Source organism: Macaca mulatta, chromosome 2 (assembly GCF_049350105.2).
Source record: "Macaca mulatta isolate MMU2019108-1 chromosome 2, T2T-MMU8v2.0, whole genome shotgun sequence".
NCBI lineage: Eukaryota > Metazoa > Chordata > Mammalia > Primates > Cercopithecidae > Macaca > Macaca mulatta.
Genome location: NC_133407.1, coordinates 156,194,871 through 156,217,180, shown reverse-complemented (window position 1 = coordinate 156,217,180; position 22,310 = coordinate 156,194,871). Strand labels below are relative to the sequence as shown.

Here is a 22,310-nt window from a genome sequence, read left to right as displayed (position 1 = left end):
TGCCCCTCTGCAAAGTGTCCTGCAGCTCCTCCCAGCAAGGCTGGAGTCTGTGCTTGTGACTTGCTCGGACCAACACAATGCAGCAAAGGTGATGCTGTGCCAGGCCTGAGCCTGGGCTTGAAAGGTCTTGCATCTTTTGCTTGGTCTCTTGAAACCCTGCTGCCACCAGGTGAATAAGCCCAGGCTAATTGACTGGGTGATCAGAGACACATCCCAGCCAACTTTCTTGCATCTGTCACCTCAGCCAGCAGCCAGATGATTCCCAGACACAGAGCTGCCATGCGACCTGCAGCTGACCACACACGTGTGAGGGGCCCAGTTGAGATGAGAGAACCGCCCAGCTGAGCCCAGACTCACGCACTGGCTTGAAGCATCATGAGCTAGATAAATGGCTGTTGTCTGAAGCCAGTAAGTTTTGGGGTGGTTTGTTACACAGCTGTAGCTAATTGATTAACTGGTTACTGTCACAGATGTACCTGAGCAAAAACCAACCAACCAACCAACCAACCAACCTTTGGCTTGATTGAAACTGTCCCTCAGAGAATTTCATTTTAGAATCTGTGGCTCTTGCCAAAAGGGTGGTTCTACCATGATGGGCATCTGGGCTTTCCAATTTAAGGTGGGCCTTTCAGAGGTCAAGAACTGTGGCAGGTGAAAAGCCATAAATGATGCTTGGTTAACATGCACTACGTCTACTGCTTTACAAATTGTTATTTAAAGTAACAAAATACATGAACGCAGTCTCACTACTCCCTCAGGTGACCAATTATCTCACTTTGATGTGTATTCTAGACTTTTTCCTACACACTCACACTCATGTCTCAGCTCTGTGTCAATTTTTTTTTTAGATGGAGTTTCACTCTTATCCAGGCTGGGGTGCAATGGCCAATGTCGGCTCACTGCAACCTCCACCTCTTAGGTTCAAGCAATTCTCCTACCTCAGCCTCCCAAGTAGCTGGGATTACAGGCACCCGCCACTACGTCCAGCTAATTTTTGTATTTTTAGTAGAGATGGGGTTTCACCATGTTGGCCAGGATGGTCTCGAACTCCTGACCTCAAGTGATCCACCCCCCCTCAGCCTCCCAAAGTGTTGGAAATAGAGGCGTGAGCCACCATGCCAGGCTGTCATTTTGTTTTATGGTCTTCTTTTTCTTTCCATAAACAGCACTTTATATTTTTCCCTTAACAACAGGTCTTGGAGGCCTTTCCATAGCCAGAATTATAGACCTATCTCCTTCTTTTTAATCATGGCAAAGGATGACAGTACCTTAGTTTATCTGACTCTTCCTGTGCTCATGGCCATGTGAGTTGTTCCCAACTTTTCATGATAATGAGGTTTATCTCTCTGTACACATGTGGCGGATCCCTTTAGTGAGCAAGCAGAGATATGGCATCCCTGGTCAAGTGAGCATTTAAAGGAAAACAGTGGCAGATGGAGCCTTTCCAAAATCCACAGACCAATAACTGACCCTTTCCAAAACCGGCTGAGCTTCCCCAGCCCCGGGTCTTTCACCTTCCACCACTTTCAGGCTGCCTCCTTACCGTCTCTTCCCACAACCTGAAATGTACCTAGCATGGGGTTTGTCAGGTAGAGTTTTCCTGCTTTAATCTAAAGTGAATGTGCATGGAAGTGGCTATATTTTTCTAAGAGGGGAAAGAAATTACCCTCCATTTAGTCATTCTGTTGTGCCCTTGATTGATTTTTTTTCTGAGTCAATGGTCCTGCACAGGGGGAAAAAAAAGATTTTCTACTGTTGTATTATAAAAGGAACACCTGATTCGTATGGACAGAAGGCTATAAGAGGAATCATTACAAAAATGGGAGACACAATAGTCAAAGGTGTAAATACAAAAGAAGCCCCAAAAGAAAACAAGAAGCCAGAAGAGAAGTAATGACACAGGGAAAGCTGCAGAGCAACCTCCCCAGCGTCTCTAGGAGCCTATCACTCAGTCACTCTCCTGCAACCGGGATGGCGAGTATTCCGGAAAGGTGAGGGGCTGCAGGTGTGAACAGTGAATTCCCTTCACCCAAAGCAGACCATATTGATGATAATGTGCCCTTTCCCTGCTGATGCTGGGTCCTTGATGTGACCAGTTTTTAACGTAGTCTCAGAACCCAGGGATGTTCTCAGGGGTTAGGTGTGAGGTCATCTGTCCCAGCACAAAATGGCCCTTGCCCATGGGTTTCCAAGTTGGCATAGCTCTTTGTTCCCGCAGTCACATTCCATGGATTCTACCAGCATGTCAACTGACGTGCTGGGCACTTCTGCAGACCTTGCCTCATCGAATCAGCATCAGGCACTCCAGGGCCTGAGCTTTGTCTCTGTGATTGGGTAGCTGTGCACAGACAACATAACCTCTGTGGCCTTCACTTTCCTCGCTTAAAATGGCCACACTAATAAGGTCGGCACACAGTCTACAGGGGGTAAAGGGAGCAGGAGATGCTCCATCTACAAATGTTCCTTCTGCATTGGGCTCAGAAACAGCCCGATGACTGAATCAAGGCCACACGACTAGAGATGGCAAAGGAGGCTGGTCCAGAGCACAGGCAGGTCTCCCCCAGTCCCACAGGACCCCAACACACGTCCTTGGTGATGAGTCTCCATTCCCACCCTTGACTTGGCATGGGAGGCACCAGATGTGAGCCCTGTCTTCCTCAGGGGTCACTTCCTCCCACGAGCCTCATCACAGCCTTCAGTGCCCTGCACTCCTAGCCCATTCTGTAGCTGCAGTAGCTGTTTCTGTTGGCACCCTGCTCTGTTTTGATCACTTCTGGGTGGTGGCCCGCTGGGGCCTGACACTGCACTCTACAGAGGAGGCCACAGCCTCCCGCTCACCCAGGCCCCGGCTTCACTCTGCAGCTTCCTCCTTGGCAGGGGCTTCGCTCTGTGAACTCAGAGGTCACGACCTGCCAAGCACTGCCACCCACTCCCCACCAAGCTCACTCCCAGTTCCCCTGGAAAGAAGGAGGTGCTTAGACTAAGTGAGAAAATCTCTCCCTTTTAGGGAATCAGTCCTGCTATCACCCCCACAGCCATAAAAGGCAAAATAAGAAAGAAAGAAAAAAAAACCCAGATCTATCAAAAGCTCCACACCAGTGCCTTCCAAGACTGCAAGCCGTTCTTCAGGCAGTGGCCTCCCCTTCTGCTCCACGCGCCTCAACTCTACACAGGGCCTCACCCCTCACCGACATTCACTGGATGAGTACTTGCAACGGCCCCACTAGGCAGCAGTACTGCCTGTGTCCATTTCTCCAGGGTGGACGCTGAGGCACAGAGAGGAGAGGGGGCTGGCGGGCCGGGATCCACAGCCGTTAGGTCTGTTCTCACCACTCAGGCTGTTGGTGCCAGTCGGGGGCGCCTACAGGTGTGCTCCCGAGGCTGGGTCGGGCAGGAGGACGGGTTTTTCTTGTCGGAGGGCAAGAAAGTGTAGGTTTCACACTGGATCTCCACCCAGGCCTCAGTGGCCTCCCCATGTGCCTCCCACTCAGCTGCTGAGAAAACCAAACCAGAGAGCGAGAATGTCATCAGAGAGGGGTGTGGGGTATGTGTCTTGGGAGCTGTATTTCTAGGTGTGTGTGCTCATGCCAACGTGTCCCAGGCTCTTTAGAGGGAAGCGTTCCCTAGGTACGTGGCATTCCCTTTCAAATTCACCTAGCGCCTCAGCGAAGGGATCGTGTGGGAGGAACACGGGTTTCCACGAGATGGTAGGGATGTTTTATGTTTGTCTTCTTGGCATTTTGTGGTTCTGCAGTCATGAGCTGTGGCATCCCTGGGGGAAAGGTCCTTGCCAATGTGGGGGCTGCTCTTTTTGCCCACACAGCCTCGTCAACTAGGGGATGCCCCGTGCATTGCTCAACCCCAGAGAGAAAAGGAGAAGATAAAACCTGAATTCAAATGATTTCACTTCTCATTAGCTACTGTGACCTGGGAACAAGGGAAAAACCAAAGATGAAACTGTTCACGTTAGCTAGACTCAATGTTCTTGTAGAAGGAGGAAGAGGGTGTTTAAAGAAATAGAAGGGTTTAAACATTTGCTCACAGCTTTATAAAGGATAACATGCCTCTCCCACCCACCCTGCCTTCTGGGGTCTCAGCTCCTTCCCCTACCCAGCAATTCACTGCTGCAGGCCCCCAAACATGGGAGACACATATGCCAGTTGTAGGTCAGTGGGTATTTCAGTGACAAGGACAAGGAGAAGGTTGCCTCTGAATGAGTGTGGGTGGGAGGTGCATGGTCACAAGGGCGGACCACATGCCGCGGCGAGACTCAGTGCCACCAGGACACTGGCACATGTGCCTGTTGCTCTGAACCAGGACAAGTGGCCCCACTGCGGGCCCTAGAGAATGCATCCAACCTTCTATCTCCCCAAACATATGGAGCAGAGTCACCCAATCTTCGCACACCCCCTGTATTATTATTTACCTAATATACTTCTTAATTACATACTCATGTTCCCTCGCCCCCTTAAATTGATGTATTTATCAAAGACACTTTCTATGACTATTGTTTGTAGAAAATCTGTCACTTCCTGTAAACACAGAGTAACTGGTGGAGATGGCCATTTGTCTACCCAATATCCACTCTCTCTTTTCTTCTTAGTAACTGAAACCTGATACTATTCAGACTGGCAACGTGCCTGGGCAGAGCACTCTACCTCCCAGCCTCCCGAGCAATCAGTGTGGCTATGTGATTAACTCCTGGCCACTGAGATACAGGATGACATGGATAGATGGAACTTCCAGAAAGGCTTCTTAAGTGGAAGATAGGTATCAGTTTTTAGATCTGAAATATGAATGTAATGTGATGGCTGGGACTCTTACAGCCATCTTGGGCAAAGAGGTAAATGAAGCTGGGTGCTCTAAAGGTTGGGCAGCAGATAGAAGAAGTTGGTTTCTTGATAAAATAATGGAGCTGTTATCCCAAGCATTAAGGATGTCTTTTTATTCTGATATTTTGAGATCTAAGGCCTTGCTGACTGGGGAAATTACCTGTTCTAGGGCTAGCCAATTACTAGAGATAGTAAAGTTCTTACAGGGAAGCACATCTTTCCTATGCAAATTAACTGGTCCAGAGCCCACACCTCCACTCCAGGCCAATATTTCTCTGCTTTCATCACGCCAGGGCCAGATGCCAGACAGCCCCTACACCCTAGAGTCCACAAAATTATTCAATCTGGCTATTTCTAAGCCTGCTCACCCCATCTCACCCATCCCTTCCCATGGAAACCACAATAAAGATTTTTTTCCAATTTTTCTCTTTGTTCCCTTTGCCTCCTGATTAGCCCTGGTGCTTCCCCACAAGCCCCCGTGGCATGCTGTGGCCCCTTCTCTTGGGAACTGAGAAGAACAAACTCTCTTTTCAATGGCAGCCTCTCCTGATGTGTTGGCCTTAATATACCTGAATCACAATACAACCTACATTTTCAAACACAGGTGTGGCCCATCTCCAGACTTCTTTTCAGAAGAGAAATAAACCTTCTTCTTGTGTAGTTGACTGTTACAACTAGTCTTTATTTCTAGCAGCCAAACTGAATTCCTTACTGATATAGAAATTGTAAAATAAATACATATACATAAGAAAAAAGTGATTGCCTACATACTATCTAAAACCACTATGGCTGCTACCCTTGATGACGCAGGCCTAGGTCAGTAGCAGGACGGGCCCTCGTCTTCCTAGGAAGACCTCCTCCATCCATGCTTCTTGCCACACATCCCTGCAGGTCCTCCCACCAGGCGAGGAATACCTGTCCCCACTGTCCCCATCCTGTAAATAAATGTTGGGCTTGGCCATGTGACATGCTTTGGTCAATGGAAGGTGGACAGAGTGATGGCAAGAAAGTTTGAGTGCAGACTTTAAAAAGCATCACCATCCTCATGTTGTCTCAAAAAGAACATGACTCTTCTAGCCCACTGTTGCTGGAGACTGAGAGACACATGGAGAGAGCTAAACCAACTTGAGGCCTGGAGCCACACCCAGCCAAGCCCAGTCTAAAATAGCTGACCTACAGACACAGGAGAAAGCATCAGTTGTTGTTTTAGGCTGTTGAGTTTCGGGGGTATTTGTTATGCAGCATTATTGTGGTAACTACTGGCTCAGTCGGGAAGGCAGCAATCTATATATATTTATTGATCTCTAATTTTTAAATTAGAAACTGCCTTAGGCATATCCCAGCACCTGTATATAATATATAATACACACAGACACACAGGCACACATACACACATATATGTATATAACCAGTGAGATGGCTTCTGACTTCAAGAAATTGATGACTTAGCTCTGGAACTCTCCGCTTTCAAAGACCACTGAGATTAGCTAGATGCCCAGTTGCCAACTCCAGCAGGAAATTTAACTCCAAGTGAATTGACTACACCAGAGAAAGAAACTCTTCATTGAACTCCCTAAAAGAAAAAGCACCCAACGAGCCCTGGGGACAATGAACAAAGCCATGACAGTGTCATGAAGCTGGGGGAACCTGCCTCTGAGAGAGCGTTTCTTGACCCCAACCAGGGTAGATCTGAATCCAAGAATTCAGGAGATCTGAATCCTCCTGACCCAGTCGTGTTCAGCCACGTGTCACCAACACCTTGTAAACGGATTGCTGATATGGGAGCGCCAGGAAGGAACGCACACTTGCTCACACTGGTGGGGAACCTAGCACACCCGCAGGTACTTGGCTGATGTTATTCATCAAATCTGTATGGCAGCTGCCTGGGGGCTTCTGTTCCTGTTTTATAGAGGATAAAACTGAGGATCTCTGGGCCCCGCGTGGCCAGCTGCACACCACCTCTGTTTCCTCTCCTACGGTGCCCTCCTCTCACCTCAACTCCTGTCTCCTGATTGTTCTTCATGAGCCAGGCACCCTCCTGCCCCAGAACCTTTGCATTGGCCGCCCCTTCTTCCCCTAGTCATCTGTGAGGCTCCTCCTTGCCTCCTTTGGGTCTTTGCTCAACTACCACTTTCTCAGTGGGGCCAGCAGCTTGAGCGTGGCTCCCTGCCCCCACTGCCCCACCCTCCTCCTCCTAGGTTTTATTTTGCTTCGTGGCACTTATCTCCCATGGACATACCCTAAAGTCATTTATTGCTGCTCATGGTCTGCCAAGGGCAGGGGCTTGTGTCTGTTTTGTTCACAGCTGCATCTCCTGTGCCTCGCACCATGTGTGGTGTTGGTAACTGGGCATCAAGCTAATACATTATAGACTGAATAAATGAATAAATACATGAATGAAGCTTGGTGATGTGAAAAAGCTTGTAAAAAGTCAATAGCTAGAAGTTTTTCAAGCTAGACAGAAGCCTAGGTCGGCCTGGCCCTCTTAGAGCAGCCCCTGAGCCTTGTATAATTAAACGGTGTGTTCTGTTGTTAGTGCTGACAAACTGCCAGTCTCCTTTCCCAACAATTCGGCTGTACCAAGCAAGGAGAATGGGGGAAGCCACCTGTAATTTTCTTTTCTCTCTTGCTCTTTTAAAGGGCCTTTAAAAATCAGATGTGTGTTATAACAAACAATAGGAGAATTGGTCAATTTATCATGTCATGACAAGCAATTGCTAGGGAGAAAAATATCATTCTTGAAAATGTGCAAAAGTGCAATGGTTGTAAGTTGTAAATATGACCCTCACAGGTCAGGATGTTCTGGGGGCTCCTGGCAGCTATTTCCTTCTTTTTCTCTTCTTTTCTTTTTTTTTTTTTTTTTTGAGACAGAGTCTTGCTCTGTCGCCCAGGCTGGAGTACAATGGTGTGATCTAGGCTTACGGCAACCTCTGCCTCCCAGGTTCAAGTGATTCTCCTGCCTCAGCCTCCTGAGTAGCTAGCTGGGATTACAGGTGCCTGCCACCATGCCTGGCTAATTTTTGTATTTAGTAGAGATGAGGTTTCACCATGTTGGCCAGGCTGGTCTCGAACTCCTGACTTCGAGTGATCAACCTGCCTCGGTCTCCCAAATGCTGGGATTACGGGCGTGAGCCACTGCGCCCAGCCCTGGCAGCTATTTCTAACAGCATCCATTATTATAAACCAGCTCTCCTATTGTGCGACCCCAGCAACTGAGACACACAGAGTAAGGCGGCTCTCAGTCCTTCTCTCTGCTACGTGTGACCCTGGCTAACGTCTCCAACCTCTCCGGGACTGTCCTTACCCCTCCCGTGGTCCCCTACCACACCTGATGTGACCAAGGCTCTCAGCACCATGCCTGGCACACAGTAGATGCTCAGTGGAGGTGGGTGTGTCTCTTCTGAATCACGTGCTCAAGAGGGATGTCTGTGTTCACCCGCAGTCATTTAAAAATCTCGGCTGTGGGCAAGTTCTTATGTCTCCCTGCACCTTCGCCTGCTTAGAGGTCATTTTCCAAGGAAGGGAAGAGAGAATGTAATTCACAGAAGCAGTGCCACTTTATAGAGATGCTTTGAGCCCAGGGATCCCGATGACTTCAGAGATTCTTGGTTCTTGTGTGGACTGGGAGGAAGGAGGGGTCTGATGTAGAGCTCCCACCTGCTCAGATCAGCCCAGCTCCTTTTCCCTCACTCAACACAGGGTCCTTGGAATCCGTCCCTTTGGCCTTCAGATGATCCTCCTTTTTTGGTAAGAAAGCTTCCACTAAATAAAACCTTTAAGTGATTTTTCCAGTCTGGTGGCATCTGCACAATAACTGAGGAAAGAAATAATTATGATTATGGGGCCTGAATGATCCAGCACTTCTCCACGACTCTGGGGAGGAGGCAGCTGGCCCCTGCCTCTCACACTGACTGTCTGCGGGCAGGCCCTGCTTAGACGGCTTGGTTTTCTGTGTTGGAGAAAGGAAGCCAGTGGTGTAGCAGGGAGGGCGCTGGATGTGCACACAGCTTTCAAAGAAAAGCAAAGGAAAGCGGACAGGAGGGAAGGGCAGAGCCACACAGGGATGGAAGCGTCTGTTTATGGGACACTGAGTTTGTGTGGGGTCCTATGAGCTAACGTTTCCATAGGAAGCCTCAGGCCTAACATATAGATGCGAAACCTGAGGCTCAGAGAGGTCAAGTGACCGTCCTGGCCACACAGGTACAAACAGTGGGCCAGGCCACTCTGCCTCTGCCCAGCAGGTTCACATAACAGAACTCTCTGGGCTAAGCTCCAGTTGTCAACAGGGGACCAACCCCTCTGGGCTCACACCATGCCACACAGGGCACACGGGTGCTGAGGAATGAAGATGGAAGCAACTTGTTCTCCCCCTGGAGTCAGCCCTGACGCTGGCTCTGTCCCTTGGCCAGGCTCAGGCGCCACCTCTGGGAGTCAGAGCATCTCCTAGCAGAGCCTTGGCAGAAGGCGAGGTGAGGAGCTGGCACGGCACCCCCGACAGACTGCGCGTCGCAAGCTATTCCTGGAGCCGCTGCGGCACTTCTGTCAGATGATGCAGAAACCCCAGGGCCACTCGCCTGGGGGCTGCGCCCCACGCCAGGCTGCTCAGAGGCACAACACTGACTGGGGGGCTGGTCTGATAGAACCTGCGGCTCTGCACCCCAAAGCATCTTCCCAAAAGTTAAAACTGTAGCAACGTGCAAGAGTGTAAGAATTTCAGTCCGACTTTGCCCCCTGATGAGTGTGTGAGCTTGAAAAAATCACGCAGCATCTCTGAGCTTGTTTCCTCCATAGGGACGTTGCCTGCCTCGCTCTGCTGCCATAGGATTAAATGGGGTGATCCATGGAAAAAAATTATTAGCACAGAAGTCATGGATTTTTCCAGCTCGGCAAGCGTTAGACTTGATTTTCTTTAAACAGGGCCCATCCTCCAGGCCAAATTCATACCCACACATACAAGATTCACGAGTGTGAACTTGAGCATATCCAAAGAAATTGTCATTTCTGTGAAATGCCTTGTAATTCTGCAAGCCTTCACTGAGCAGCTGCTATGAGCAAGGTGCCACATGGATGTGCAGAGCAGAGGCCCCGGTTGCTGTGTTCAGAGAACCTACAATTCCCTGTGGCCATCCGGACCCTTCGCACTAGCAAGGGGCCTACCGCCTGGAAGGGAGTTCTGGGGGTGCTGATGACGGGACTGCTTCGCTTTCCGGGGCCCACTGGGCAAACTGGGCTTCTCCCCTGCTGCTGTGTCTTGTCAGAGCCACTGTGTTGCGGGTGCTGGCTTAGTTTAGGGTGGGGTTGAGAAGCTTTGAGGCACCAGGTGGAGGCCTCCCCAGGGCTTCTCCTTCTCCAGTAAGCAGTACTAACCTCCACAGCCAGGGTAGAAGCCACAGAACACTCAGAGACAGCAGTCAAAGAGGCCACTTCTCTACCGCCTGGACCAGAGACTGCAAACTGCCCTTCAAGCTGCATTTCAAGTGCCTTCTGTGTGTGTGTCCACGTGTTCCCCTAAGCAACTGGGCTACACCAGTCTATCACAAAGCTACTGTTGGTTTCCTCTTTTGGCTGGTGAGGACATGGAGGCACAGAGAGGGCTGGCGCACAGCCGGCCGTAGGCAGAGCTGGACTACCACGCAGGCTGCCTCCCTCCCGGCATGTCCGGTTCCTGGCTTCACCAGCCAGGCCCTTGGGAGCCCAGCTCTCCGGGGAGGGACTCCAGGCAGAGCTTCATTCTCAAATGCCCAGACAAGCACTAAATATGCGTAGTGTACCCAGCGCACTTGCCAGGGAGTTGTGACTGCGTCTGAGGATCCCATGCAAGGTTTGAGTCCTCCATTTGCTTTTTAATTTCTCCCTTTATCTCTAACAGGGGAGAAACCTAGACACTGAGAACACAGCTTAATACAGCTGTGATTTGGAATTCTGATCCTGGCTCTACCACTCCTAGCTTGTTCTCTCTCCTGTAAAATGAAAATGACGATGGCTTTACCTGCCTTGGAAAATGAAATTAAATTAAATAAAGAATATGAAGCCCTTCGGAAAGGGCAGCCTGACAGTGCATGGTGGTTTATTACTTCCACATTAGTGACACGTGAAGCACCTTGTTTGCCGGCATGCGGTTCTTTTTTCATTGTGAGGAGGTGCCCGCTGGGCACTGCTCTGCTCGCGAGCTCTCCGCATCCTCCCCGCCTGCCCTGACGGTTGGCAGCATTACAGCCGTTTATTTTTAGTTCTTGGTGGGCCAGCCATTTCCTGGTCACATGCTGTTTGAGCTCCCACTTCAGAAAGGCTCAGCTCACAAGACAGACTCTGCCCATCCTCAACCCCTCAGCCTTTCTCAAGGGCTGTGTCAAAGCGAAGCCAGCCCCGGCCCTACCTGTTTTAAAGTTCCTTTGAGGAGCCCTTTCTTCTGGCCCACTTGCAGCCAGAGTGATTTTGAAGTTTAATTTACGAAATGGGCAAGGTAGCTGTTTCCATGTGTGGGGAGAGGTGCACAGAACCTGGTTCTGGGAGCTGGGGCCTGAGATCCGGGTCCAAACCTGCCACCAACTGGTGGGACCTCATAATCTGTCCCTGACCCTTGTACAGTGAGAAAGGAAGGTATGGAGGCTTCCTTGCGGCCCACTGCTCTATCAGTGACCATCAGATGAGAGCAGTTCTGGTCACTGCTGCAGCTTCAGTTATGAGTATGCACATAGTAACAGGTGCACCTGCTGCATGCTGCTCTGGGCCAGGGCCTGTTCTAAGCAATTTATCACTGGGAAGTTTACAGATGGGAGCTGTATACCTAGGTACCATTATTACCATCTCCACTTCACAGATAGGAGATGGGATGGGGACGCCTCAGGCCAGGTCTGTGTTTGTGCCCTGTAGCTGGGACTGGAACCCAGTGTCACTCCAGACTCTGCCTTCCCTCCATGGCAGCCTCCCCAGCTTTGCCCTTGATCTCCATGTGTGCTGGATCACAGTGTGTCACTCTGATTGGGGAAAGATGGGTGATCGACCCTCCTTGAATGTCTTTAGGGAAATACTCAGTATTTGGAGATAGAAAAAAAACCAACCATGCAAGGTCCTTATTACCTAGGCAGGGTGCAGCGGTGTGGCTTCATAGGGTGTCAGGTGTGTGGTGAGTGTGCATGCACTGACATGCACCGGCAGGTCCAGGCTGCCCCAGCAGCCAGGGGACAGGTGTGCTAGAAAGAAAAGGCTCCAGAGGGTATATCATCTCCAAGATGGATCTGAAGATGCCAGTCTGAGGGTGATAGAGACTACTGCTAAAGATCGAACGGCTTCTTCTGGGGACCTAGAGTGATGTCTGTTTTCTTCTCACCCTCTGGTCCCATGAAGCCAGGTTGGACACAGAAAACACTGGACTGTACCCAGTTGCTGTGGTAGCAGGGGCTCCTCAGGCTCAAGACCAGCTCTGCCTCAGCAGAACGGTAGCGCCTCACAAGCATGCCAGGGGTGTGGCTTCTGTTCGCCAAGGGGTGTGCCGCAGCAGCCACGGCCATCTGGATCTCAGACCCTGCCCAAGCAACCTGGGTGGGGACATCTCCCTGGAGCCCCACCTGGACCTGTCCTGAGGCCAACCCAGCCCCTGACCCTGGCTGGAGTGAACCTCTGCCTGTGCCCCAAGCTCGACCACTGGGTCCTTCCCTCTGTGCCACCTCACTGAGCTTCCTTCCTTCCCCTCCCTGCCGCCTCTCCTTTTCCTATTGCCCTCTTGTCCTCAAACTCTCCCAGAGACAGAACCACTGTGCGGGGGAGGGGGACGTAGGGCTAAATTGCAGATGGGACTTGTCCTCAAGGAGCAACTAAGTTTACTGATGTCGCCATAGTCATTACACCCACCTCAGTATGCAGTCTCAGCTGCGTGCTGAGAAGATAGGAAAGGAAGATCCAGGTTTCAACATGGGTGGAAATAAGAGGCTCACCTCCACCCTCCTCCCTCCCGGCTCTCAGGCGCTCCTCTGGCTTCTCAGAGCTTGTATGTCACCATCTAAGCTGCAAATCCCCAATGCCCATCACGTGGCCTCTCTGGGTGGCACCCCATGCCTGATGCTGAAGTTGCCTGAATACCACCCCCAGTTGTGCTCCCCTTTCCTCTCAGATTCAGGAACCCACCTCTGACATGATAAAGATGGGCCCTGGGAGGGGCACACACCCTCCTCTGTGAGCATCTGCTCCCACCACAGACTCCTGGGGCTCTAGGAAGCCTAACAGCCTGAGGACGAAGGGCAACCCTGTGTCTCATTCGGGGAAGAAGTGGTGCTGGAGCGAACGGGGCAGCAGACCTGGAGTGGAAGAGGTCCCACTGGCCTCTCAGCACCTTATGACTTTACTATGTCTCCCTGCCTGCAGAATGGGCATACAGATATCAAGGCCATATACTTGTGGTGCGGAATAAAAGAGAAGAACAGAAAGTCCCCAGGAGAGGCCCGGGCCGCAGTTGTGCTCTGCTGTGGGTGAGAAGAGGTGCATGTTTGGGAAGCTCACGTGCTCTCCTCATCTATAATAATTACCACACCTATTCCAAGGCTGTAATGAGGGTCAAGGCAATGTTTGAAAAGCTTTGCATGGATAATCAGGCATATAATAAAAATTAATTAATATTTAATATGAGTATCATCTCTCTCTGTGAGAATTCTTATCAATACTCTATGACATAGGTAATATTACATCACTTTCCAACTTTGGAAGCCACACTAGTTAGCATGAAGCTGTGACTGGCGTCGAATCAGGTTTTCCTAAGGCGAAAAAGCAGTCACCCCAACATAGCCAATATTTATGGAATACTCTCTGTGGGCCAGGCCCCCTACATAGAGGAGCTCATTTAATTCCCTGTTAATCCCCCTACTGAACCTATGGGGTAGAAAGAGACTTTGACTCATCCCTTACTGTAGATGAGAAAACTGAGGTGCAGAGAGGTTAGTAACTTGCCTGGAGTCACATAGCAAATAAGTGGTTAAACTGACTCAAATTCAGGCCTTTCAGACAACAAGGACTATGTATTTGTTCTACACCCAAATATAACCTACATATCTGTTATAATTAGCTACATCTTTTCTCAGCTCCTGAACCACAGCAAATAGCATCCCTGGTGCCGAGAAGAATTTCCTTTCCTAGAATTATTCAGTCTTTCTTTTTAACACAGGATCACGTGTAAGTAATTTGACTTTTTTTCTCCTCCAACAAGTGACTCATTCAAACACTTCAGAAACGGCTTCTTCTGGGGACCTAGAGTGATGTCTGTTTTCTTCTCACCAGGAAACCTTAAATATTTTCATCTGAGAGACCATATGAATAATTTTGAATGAATAACTACGCTTTTGGGGTAAATTCCTTCTGAAAGATAACCAGGTGGCAAATTATCAGGCCGCTGGGCACTGGAATGAGAAGAGACGGTGCTGGGTCTCCAGGAGCGTCCATGTGGCTTCCAAAGCCTCCAACACAGAACTGCAATTCGGCATTCAGACGGCACACTTGCTGCGGCCCTCAGAAGAGCCACGTGTTCTTGTCACTTCAGTGAAGCTGAGTGAACAACGTGCCCGATTCCCGTGTGACTAGCTCGGGGTTCACATTGTACCTGCCACAGCAATCACTTTGCAAATTTTTAAAAACAGTTCAACAGTGGGTAAAAGAACAGAAACATGTACCCCCAACGTCGCTGAAGGCTGATGAAGAGCATTCCTGCAGGAGCAGCCACACTGTGGGCCGCATCACTTCAGATTAGCTAACACGGGAAGCATGAACTTTTTATAGAAAAGATGGGAGCTGTCTATTTAATTTCAGGGAACTGAAAAAAAAGTTTCTCTTCTCAGCCAGTGACTAATGTGTGGTGAGGAGAGCAGGGATCTGTGTGTTGGGAAAGAGGACAGTATGGGGGCTTGTTGAGCACCTACTATATGCCCAGCAGCCACTCTGCCAGCAGCTAAGATATTCATTTAATCTTCACCGGGTAGAAACTATGACTTAGAGTTACAAGTGGGGAAACTGAGGCTCAGTGAGGTTTAGTAGCTTGTCCAAAGTCACAAATGTTACCCTATGATCACTCCCCAAGGTAGTCTGGGCCCTCCCTCCCTCCCCCATACGTCCCATGCACACTTCTGCCAGACCCCCATAATGGCCCCCCACCAACTACTTTTGCTCTTGAAGTACGTCTGTCTCCATGGATTCTCCGAGGCAGTAACCAGGTCTGTGTGATTTCCTAATTCCATACCCAGCATTGACCCAGCACACAACAGGTTCTCATATAATAGCTGTTGAATCTGTTTATTGCAAATGTTGTGTGTATATTTCCCATTTTAACTATGTAGACACACGCCTTATTGAAAGTAAATCGTACCCAGAAAACACTCGTAGTGCCCCTGGCTCTTTTCTCCTTAGAATCTGCCAAACCCCTTTCTTGAGCGGGAGCCCCAATCCACTTCCTCAGTTGCACACAGGGTCGCCTCCCAACTGTGCCTTCCTGGCCTGTTTATCAGTCAAGCAGAAGCACTCTTACGAAGGGTGCTGTGTCCTTAAAAACAGCATCAAAGAACTCCGAAGACAGTGGCTTTGTTGGTTCGTTATAGAGGATTCTGGAAGTCAGTTGTGCCATAATCAATGTAAAACCATATGACATAAATTTTTGTGACAAAAGATATTTGTAATGAGATCTTCTCTTTCAAATATGAAGCCTTAGTTTACCTCTTTAAAAACACTAGTTACAGCCGGGCGCAGTGGCTCACATCTGTAATCCCAGCATTCTGGGAGGCTGAGGTGGGTGTATCGCTTGAGGTCAGGAGTTCAAGACCAGCCTGGCCAACATGGTGACACCTCATCTCTACAAAAAATACAAAAATTAGCCGAGTGTGGTGGCATGCCCCTGTAATCCCAGCTACTCAGGAGGCTGAGGCAGGAGAATTGGTTGAACCCAGGAGGAAGATTGTGGGGGACCGAGATTGCGCCACTGCACTCCAGCCTGAGCCACAGAGCGAGACTCTATCAAAAAAACAAAACAAAACAAAACAAACAAAAAACAAAAAAACTAGTTAGGAAATTATCCTTTAAGGCTTACCTTCCTTATATTCTCCATCATCACCATCACCATCACTCTCACCAATATTACCATCACTATCACCATCACCATCTATGGGTGCCTGTCATGGAGCCTGGATTTATTTGATCCCTCAATATTTGCACTATTGCACCCATCATGTTAGATGAGGCAATGGAGGCTCAGCGAGGTTAGGAAATTTCCCAGGGGTCACATAAGCAGTCAGTGGCAAAGTCAAGGTGACATTCTTGCCTGCCTGGTTCCAAAGATTGTAAACAATTCACTAATCAATGGGGCAGTCATAAAATCCCATATTTCATGATTTGTGGCAAGGATCAAATAATTCAAAAACACATTTGGGGCTGGACCTTAGCTTGTGAGAGTCTCAAGGGCAGAAGTATGGTCTCATTCCTCTTTCTATCCCACAGTGAAAGCACATGGTAAGCACTTCTTGAAAGAGTGAATGAACGGATTATTATTATTTTTTTTTTTTGAAAAGATATATATATATATATTTAGAATTAGGCAGCTGGACTCAGTTTAGATGATCCCAATTTTGTTGGCAACATCCAAAGCGTCGTAATCAGGAGCCAGTCGAACATACGCCTTTTTCTCTCCATCAGGCCGAATCAGGGTGTTGACCTTGGCCATATCAATGTCATAGAGCTTCTTCACAGCCTGTTTAATCTGGTGCTTGTTGGCTTTAACATCCACAATGAACACAAGTGTGTTGTTGTCTTCTATCTTCTTCATGGCAGACTCAGTAGTCAGCGGAAACTTGATGATAGCATAGTGGTCAAGCTTGTTTCTCCTGGGGGCGCTCTTCCGAGGATATTTGGGCTGCCTCCGGAGTCGCAGTGTCTTGGGCCGCCGGAAGGTGGGTGACGTGCGGATCTTCTTTTTTTTGTGGCTGTGGACACCTTTCAACACTGCCTTCTTGGCCTTTAAAGCCTTCGCTTTGGCTTCGGCTTTAGGAGGGGCAGGAGCTTCCTTCTTCGCTTTCGGCGCCATCTTGTGAAAAGGGTCCGAATGAACGGATTATTTAAGAAATTACAGACTATCAGAGCCCTGGGGCACTCTGTTCCATAAGAGTGTAAAATGTTCTCAAATAAATTTTGAAGCAAGTTTAACTCTAGAAACAGAATAGCAATTTGTAAACTTAAAGTCTCAGAATGATGCTTTTGACAATATCCAATGTGGCCAGGTTTTAGCTATTTAGAAATAGAATTCAAACACTTTTCAGTACATGTCTCTGGCAGGTAACTGGAATGTGGTGAGGCCATCAGTAATAATAATGAGCAGGTGAATACATGCTATATGCCAGAACCTTTGAAAAACACTACACCTAAATTATTGTTTACTCCTCACAACAACTTATGAGGTAGAAATTTCAATACCTTCATTTCATAGATGAGGAAACCAAAGCTCAGTAATGTTCCAGTAACTTGTCCAAGGATAACAGAGGATATTATGGACAAGCGTATGCCAATAAATTTGACGTCTTGGATGAAATACACAAACTCCTTGAAAAACACTACTAAAGCTGACACAAAAAGAAAAAGAAAATTGGGATAGTCCTATTAATAGTTAAAGAAACTGAATTTATAATTAAAATCCTTCCCAGAAAGAACACTCCAGGTCTTGATAGCCTCACTGATCTACCAAACATTGAAGGAAAAAATAATAATGATCTTACACAAATTCTTTCAGAACTAACTAAGAAGGAGCACTTCCCAATTCATTTTATTAGCCAGAATATCCCTGGTACCAAACCTGGAGAAGGACATAACAAAAAACAGACTGCAGACCAAGGCCCTGCAGCTAGTAAATGACTGAACCAAGATTTGAGCCCATATCTGATGCCAAAGCCTGTGTGTTTAACCATCACACCACATTGCCACTTTCTGTGCCAGTTGCTTTTGTATAGCTGATGTGTGGTTTAAGGATCACAGCCCTCATTTTGGGGATGTGTAATGACTACTGGAGTCTTAGAAATAAAATGTTAAGAACCGAGGCCTGACCTACATTACTCTGACATCCAAGACAACTAAGTAAGGGAGTATTTCCCAATAGTTTCCTGACTCTGACTCTCCCTTCTCCCTTTGGCATTTCCTTCCCCCTCCCCCGTACTGAGATATCCTTTCCTCTCTTTTTCCTACTGAAGCTCCCTGTCCTGTCCATCCCTCCAGCTCTCCAAGCCCCGATGCTCACCTCCTTCAGGGAACCTAGTGCATCACTCATGTGTCTACCCCTAGGCAGTGATTCTAGGCTGTAGTGTCCATCAGAGTTGCCTAAGGGCTTGCTAAACACTGACTGCTGGTCCTACCCTGGAGCCCGAGAGTGTGCACTTCCCACAAATCCCTGGGTGGTGTTGCTGCTACTCCTACTGCTGCTGGTTTGACCAGAACCACACTTTGAGAACCACTACCATACTCACAGCCCCTCACATCTAGAGATGGTTCCTTTCAGCTCAGCATATGGAGTCTCTGGGTAAAACTCTGCTAAAAAGAATTGGATTGTCAGGCCAGGAGTGAAGGCTCATGCCTGTAATCCCAGCACTTTGGGAGGCCGAGGTGGGCAGATCACCTGATGCCAGGAGTTTGAGGCCAGCCTGACCAACATGGTGAAACCCCATCTCTACTAAAAACAAAAAATTAGCCAGGCATGGTGACGTGCACCTGTAATCCCAGCTACTCAGGAGGCTGAGGCAGGAGAATCGCTTGAATCCGGGAGGCAGAGGTTGCAGTGAGCTGAGATCGTGCTATTGTACTCCAGCCTGGGCAACAGAGCAAGACTCCGTCTCAAAAAAAAAAAAAAAAAAAAAAAAAAAAAAAGAATTGGATTGTCTTTGACCATAGGCTTCCTACAAATCAATTTTTAAACAACTGGCATTTCAAAAGATCAACTAACCTGCATCACCTAGACGTTGCCCTCACTTAGTGCCATAGTCCACACTAAAACCCTGTGACAGAGGTAGTGCATCTTCCCCATTTCTCAGATGAAGACAGCAAGGCCCAGGGAGGCTGGTGAGGGGGAGGCTGCCATCGCAGCTGAGGTCTTCTCCTCAGAGTACTGAGGAGTCCAGTACTCAGAGTACTGGACCCTGAACTGCTGGCCCGGGTGGCTTAGCCCCCAGGTACTGAACATATTTAAGTAGCAAGTGAGCTCCAAGAGGCTGCGAGTTGATATCTGTTTGGTTCAGCATTTCTCCAGTGCCCAGACAGTGCAGGCACATAGTGAGTTTCAATAAATACTTGCTGAGTGGAGGGAGAGCAGAGCAGCCTCCTTGCCTCCACCCCACATCACCCCACCGCTGAAGCACCATCAGAGTCCTGGGGGTCTGTCCTGAGGATGGAGCGGGGCTCCTGTGAGCACTCAGCTCAGTGCCTGGCATGCGCCATGACTGCTTTCCTCTTCCACCCATCATCTCGACATCAGCCAGCCCTTCCCCAGGCCACTCTGCCACAACAGCAATAAGGTGCTTCTCTTCATAACTATCCGCCCTTGTGGTTAACAAAGAGCTTTCATAGCTAGTTTCTCATTTAGAATCAGAGAATTCTAGAAGTGGAAGAAACTTCCTAAATCCTCAATCTCCTGGGCTCAAGTGATCCTTCCACCTCAGCCTCCCAAGTAATGGGGTCAGGTGCACGCCACTGCATCCAGCTAATTTTTGTATTATTTTTGTAGAGACAGAGTCACATCCTATTGCCCAGACTGGTCTCAAACTCCTGGCCTCAAGCGATCCTCACACCTCAGCCTCCCAAAGTGCTGGAATTACAGATGTGAACCACTGCGCCTCATCCTGAAAAAATTTTTTTGAAGTGAATCCTTTAATCAAATGAAATCTTCTATAGAAAAAGAGCTGAGTGGCCCTGCATAAGGTGGGAAAGAAGGCAGTGCCCAGCCCTCTCGGTTTCGGGGACACTCCCCACAGCCCCTTGGAGGATATAGACTCTCCAGGGCAGGTCTCATCCACTCCAGGTCTCTTCACCTTTCAGAAAGAACCAAGAGAGCAGGAGGGAGAGTGCCATGTCCAAGCCATGGCGTGGGTTGGTCAAAGAACTAAGGCGTGAGGGCCAGGTGCAGCTGCACAGAGGGAGTCTTACAAATGAACAGTGAATATCTAAGAATAATGGAATAGACTCCAGGAGGCAGGGCTGTATGGAGCAAAGCCAGGTCACAAAACCCTGTTGGAGTCTTTAAACATCTTTAACCACTTGGCCTGTGATCCAAAGTGAGAAGCTCAGTGACTTGCCCAAGGTCACAAGGCTGGTTGCCCAGGGTTACAAGGGTGAATGCCAAGGGTCACAGACTGAGTGCCCAAGGTCACAAGGCTGAGCACCCAAGGTTATAAGGCTGGGTACTCAAGGTCACAAGGGTGAATGTTGAGGTCATAAGGTTGAGAGCCCAAGGAAAGGCTAGGTATCTAGGGTCACAGGCAGGGTGCCCAGGGTCACAAGGATATGTGTCCAAGGTCACAAGACTGAATGATTTATTTATTTCCTCTTTCCCTTTATGCTGCTTGTCCCTAATTAGGCCCCAGAAGCCTACTTAAACCCCCATCTGCCTATGTCTCAACCCTACGATTTGTGCTAGTCAAGCCCATGTAAGCAGGAACCACAACTGCTCATTGCCTCAGGCAGTTACCCTCCCAATCCTGCCTCCTTGAAGGCCTGGCAACCGGTCCAACAGGAGCAGAGGCAGCTGCTCTCTGCTCACCGCGAGCTTTGTGGTCCCAGAGACCATCTTCCCTCTGGTCCTGCTCATCACAAGGCAACCCTTTACTATTTCTGCCTTCCTCCAGTTATGCATTTTATTTTATTTTTTGTGATAGGGTCTCGCTCTATTGCCCAGGCTGGAGTGCAGTGGTGAAATCACAGCTCACTGCAGCCTTGACCTCCCGGGCTCAAGCGATCCCAAGTAGCTCCCAAGTAGCTCCCGCCTCAGCCTCCCAAGTAGCTGAGATCATAGGCATGCACCTTTAAGCACTGCTAATTCTTGTGTTTTTTATAGAGACAGGGTTTGACAGTTGTCCAGGCTGGTCTCAAACCCCCGGGCTCAAGCAGTCTTTCCCCATCAGCCTCTCAAGGTGCTGGGGTTACAAGTGTGAGCCACCACGCCCAACCTCCTCCATTTATCTTGAAAGGTTTTCATCTGCCTTAGGAAGAAGACAAATGTCCACCACTGGCTCTGCATCATTCTAGGACTTAGTGCCATACTTACCATCTGCAGTTAACTCAAGGGGCATTTGAAAATTATAAAGAGAAGCCCTACGTTAATTTTAATCCAGGGTAGTAGAACACCAGGGGCAGGATGTATGTGGGGAGCAGACAGGTGGGGGACCTCAGCCTGGTGGCAACAGTCCTGGCTGTCTTGGGAAGGACGCCTCCTGGCCTCCATGAGGTTCTGTTTCTCAACACAACAGTGGTGCAATGGTGGGTCTCACACCAACGTCTCTCAGGGCATCTGAGCCTCGCACTTTCCTACCGTCCCTCAAAAAGTAAAAGAGGTGTCATGGGAGGAAGAAAGAAAACCTGTGTTTACCAAACCCCAGGCTCCGAACCAAGCACCCTACATACTTCACCTCACTGAATCCCTGGGATAACCCCAGCAAGCCTTATCAGCCCTATTTTTCAACTTAGGGGATTGTGCAGACTTGCCAAGGCCGCACAGGTAGTAAAGGATGAAGCCACAATTCGAGGCCTCGTCTGTCTGGTTCCAGAGCTCCTGCTCCCCCAACCTCTAAGTGCAGACAGCATGCTGCATTGGTAGTTCACTTCTGACAGCACCCCACAGGCTGGTATTGTTAGCCCATTTAACAGATGAGGAGTGTGAAGTCTAGAGAAGTCAAGTAACTTGCCAAGGCCACAGAGCAAATTAGAGCCAAGGTCTGTCTCTCTAAAGCTGAGCCTGTTTCACATCTGTGCAAAGGCTGGTGGAAGGAAGGTCACGTGAACTGTCCTGCACACTACTGCATGCCAAGCGTTCCCACGGCACTCTTGAGGGAGTAGTCTGGCTGCTCCTCTTACAAGCAGGAAAGCTGAGGTTCCTGTGGGGTTAAAGCCACGGACTCCAGCTGACCCAGCAACTAGGGAGAGGCTGGATATGCAGGGGGCTCTGTATGCATCCAAAACTCTGCTCTCTGCTGTGGTGTGAATGTTTGTCTCCCCTCGGAATTCATGTTGAAATCCCAACCCCAAAGGTGATGGTGTTGGGAGGTGGGGCCTTTGGGAGGTGATAGGTCATGGGGGCAGAGGCCTCATGAATGGGGTTAGAGGCCTTATTAAAGGGGCTGCAGAGCTCTCTAGCCCTCTTCCCACCATGTGAGGACACAGTGAGAAAGCATCATCTATGAACCAGGAGGTGGTTCCCTCACCAGACACGGAATCTGTCAGCACCTTGACCTTGGACTTCCCGGCCTCCAGAACTGTGAGGAATAG

The 22,310-nt window shown here is 49.0% G+C and overlaps 2 protein-coding genes across 13 annotated transcripts in view; both read right to left on the bottom strand.

Annotated features, from left to right (window-relative positions):
* Nucleotides 1-22,310, bottom strand: part of MGLL (monoglyceride lipase) — a 136,401-nt gene that overhangs the window by 61,883 nt on the left and 52,208 nt on the right. The gene's annotated exons all lie outside the window — the stretch shown is intronic.
* On the bottom strand, nucleotides 16,396-16,893 carry LOC706606 (60S ribosomal protein L23a-like). Its single transcript, XM_015130095.3, has one exon. The coding sequence runs from the start codon at nucleotides 16,879-16,881 to the stop codon at nucleotides 16,411-16,413; it is 471 nt and encodes a 156-aa protein (XP_014985581.2). The 5' UTR covers nucleotides 16,882-16,893; the 3' UTR covers nucleotides 16,396-16,410.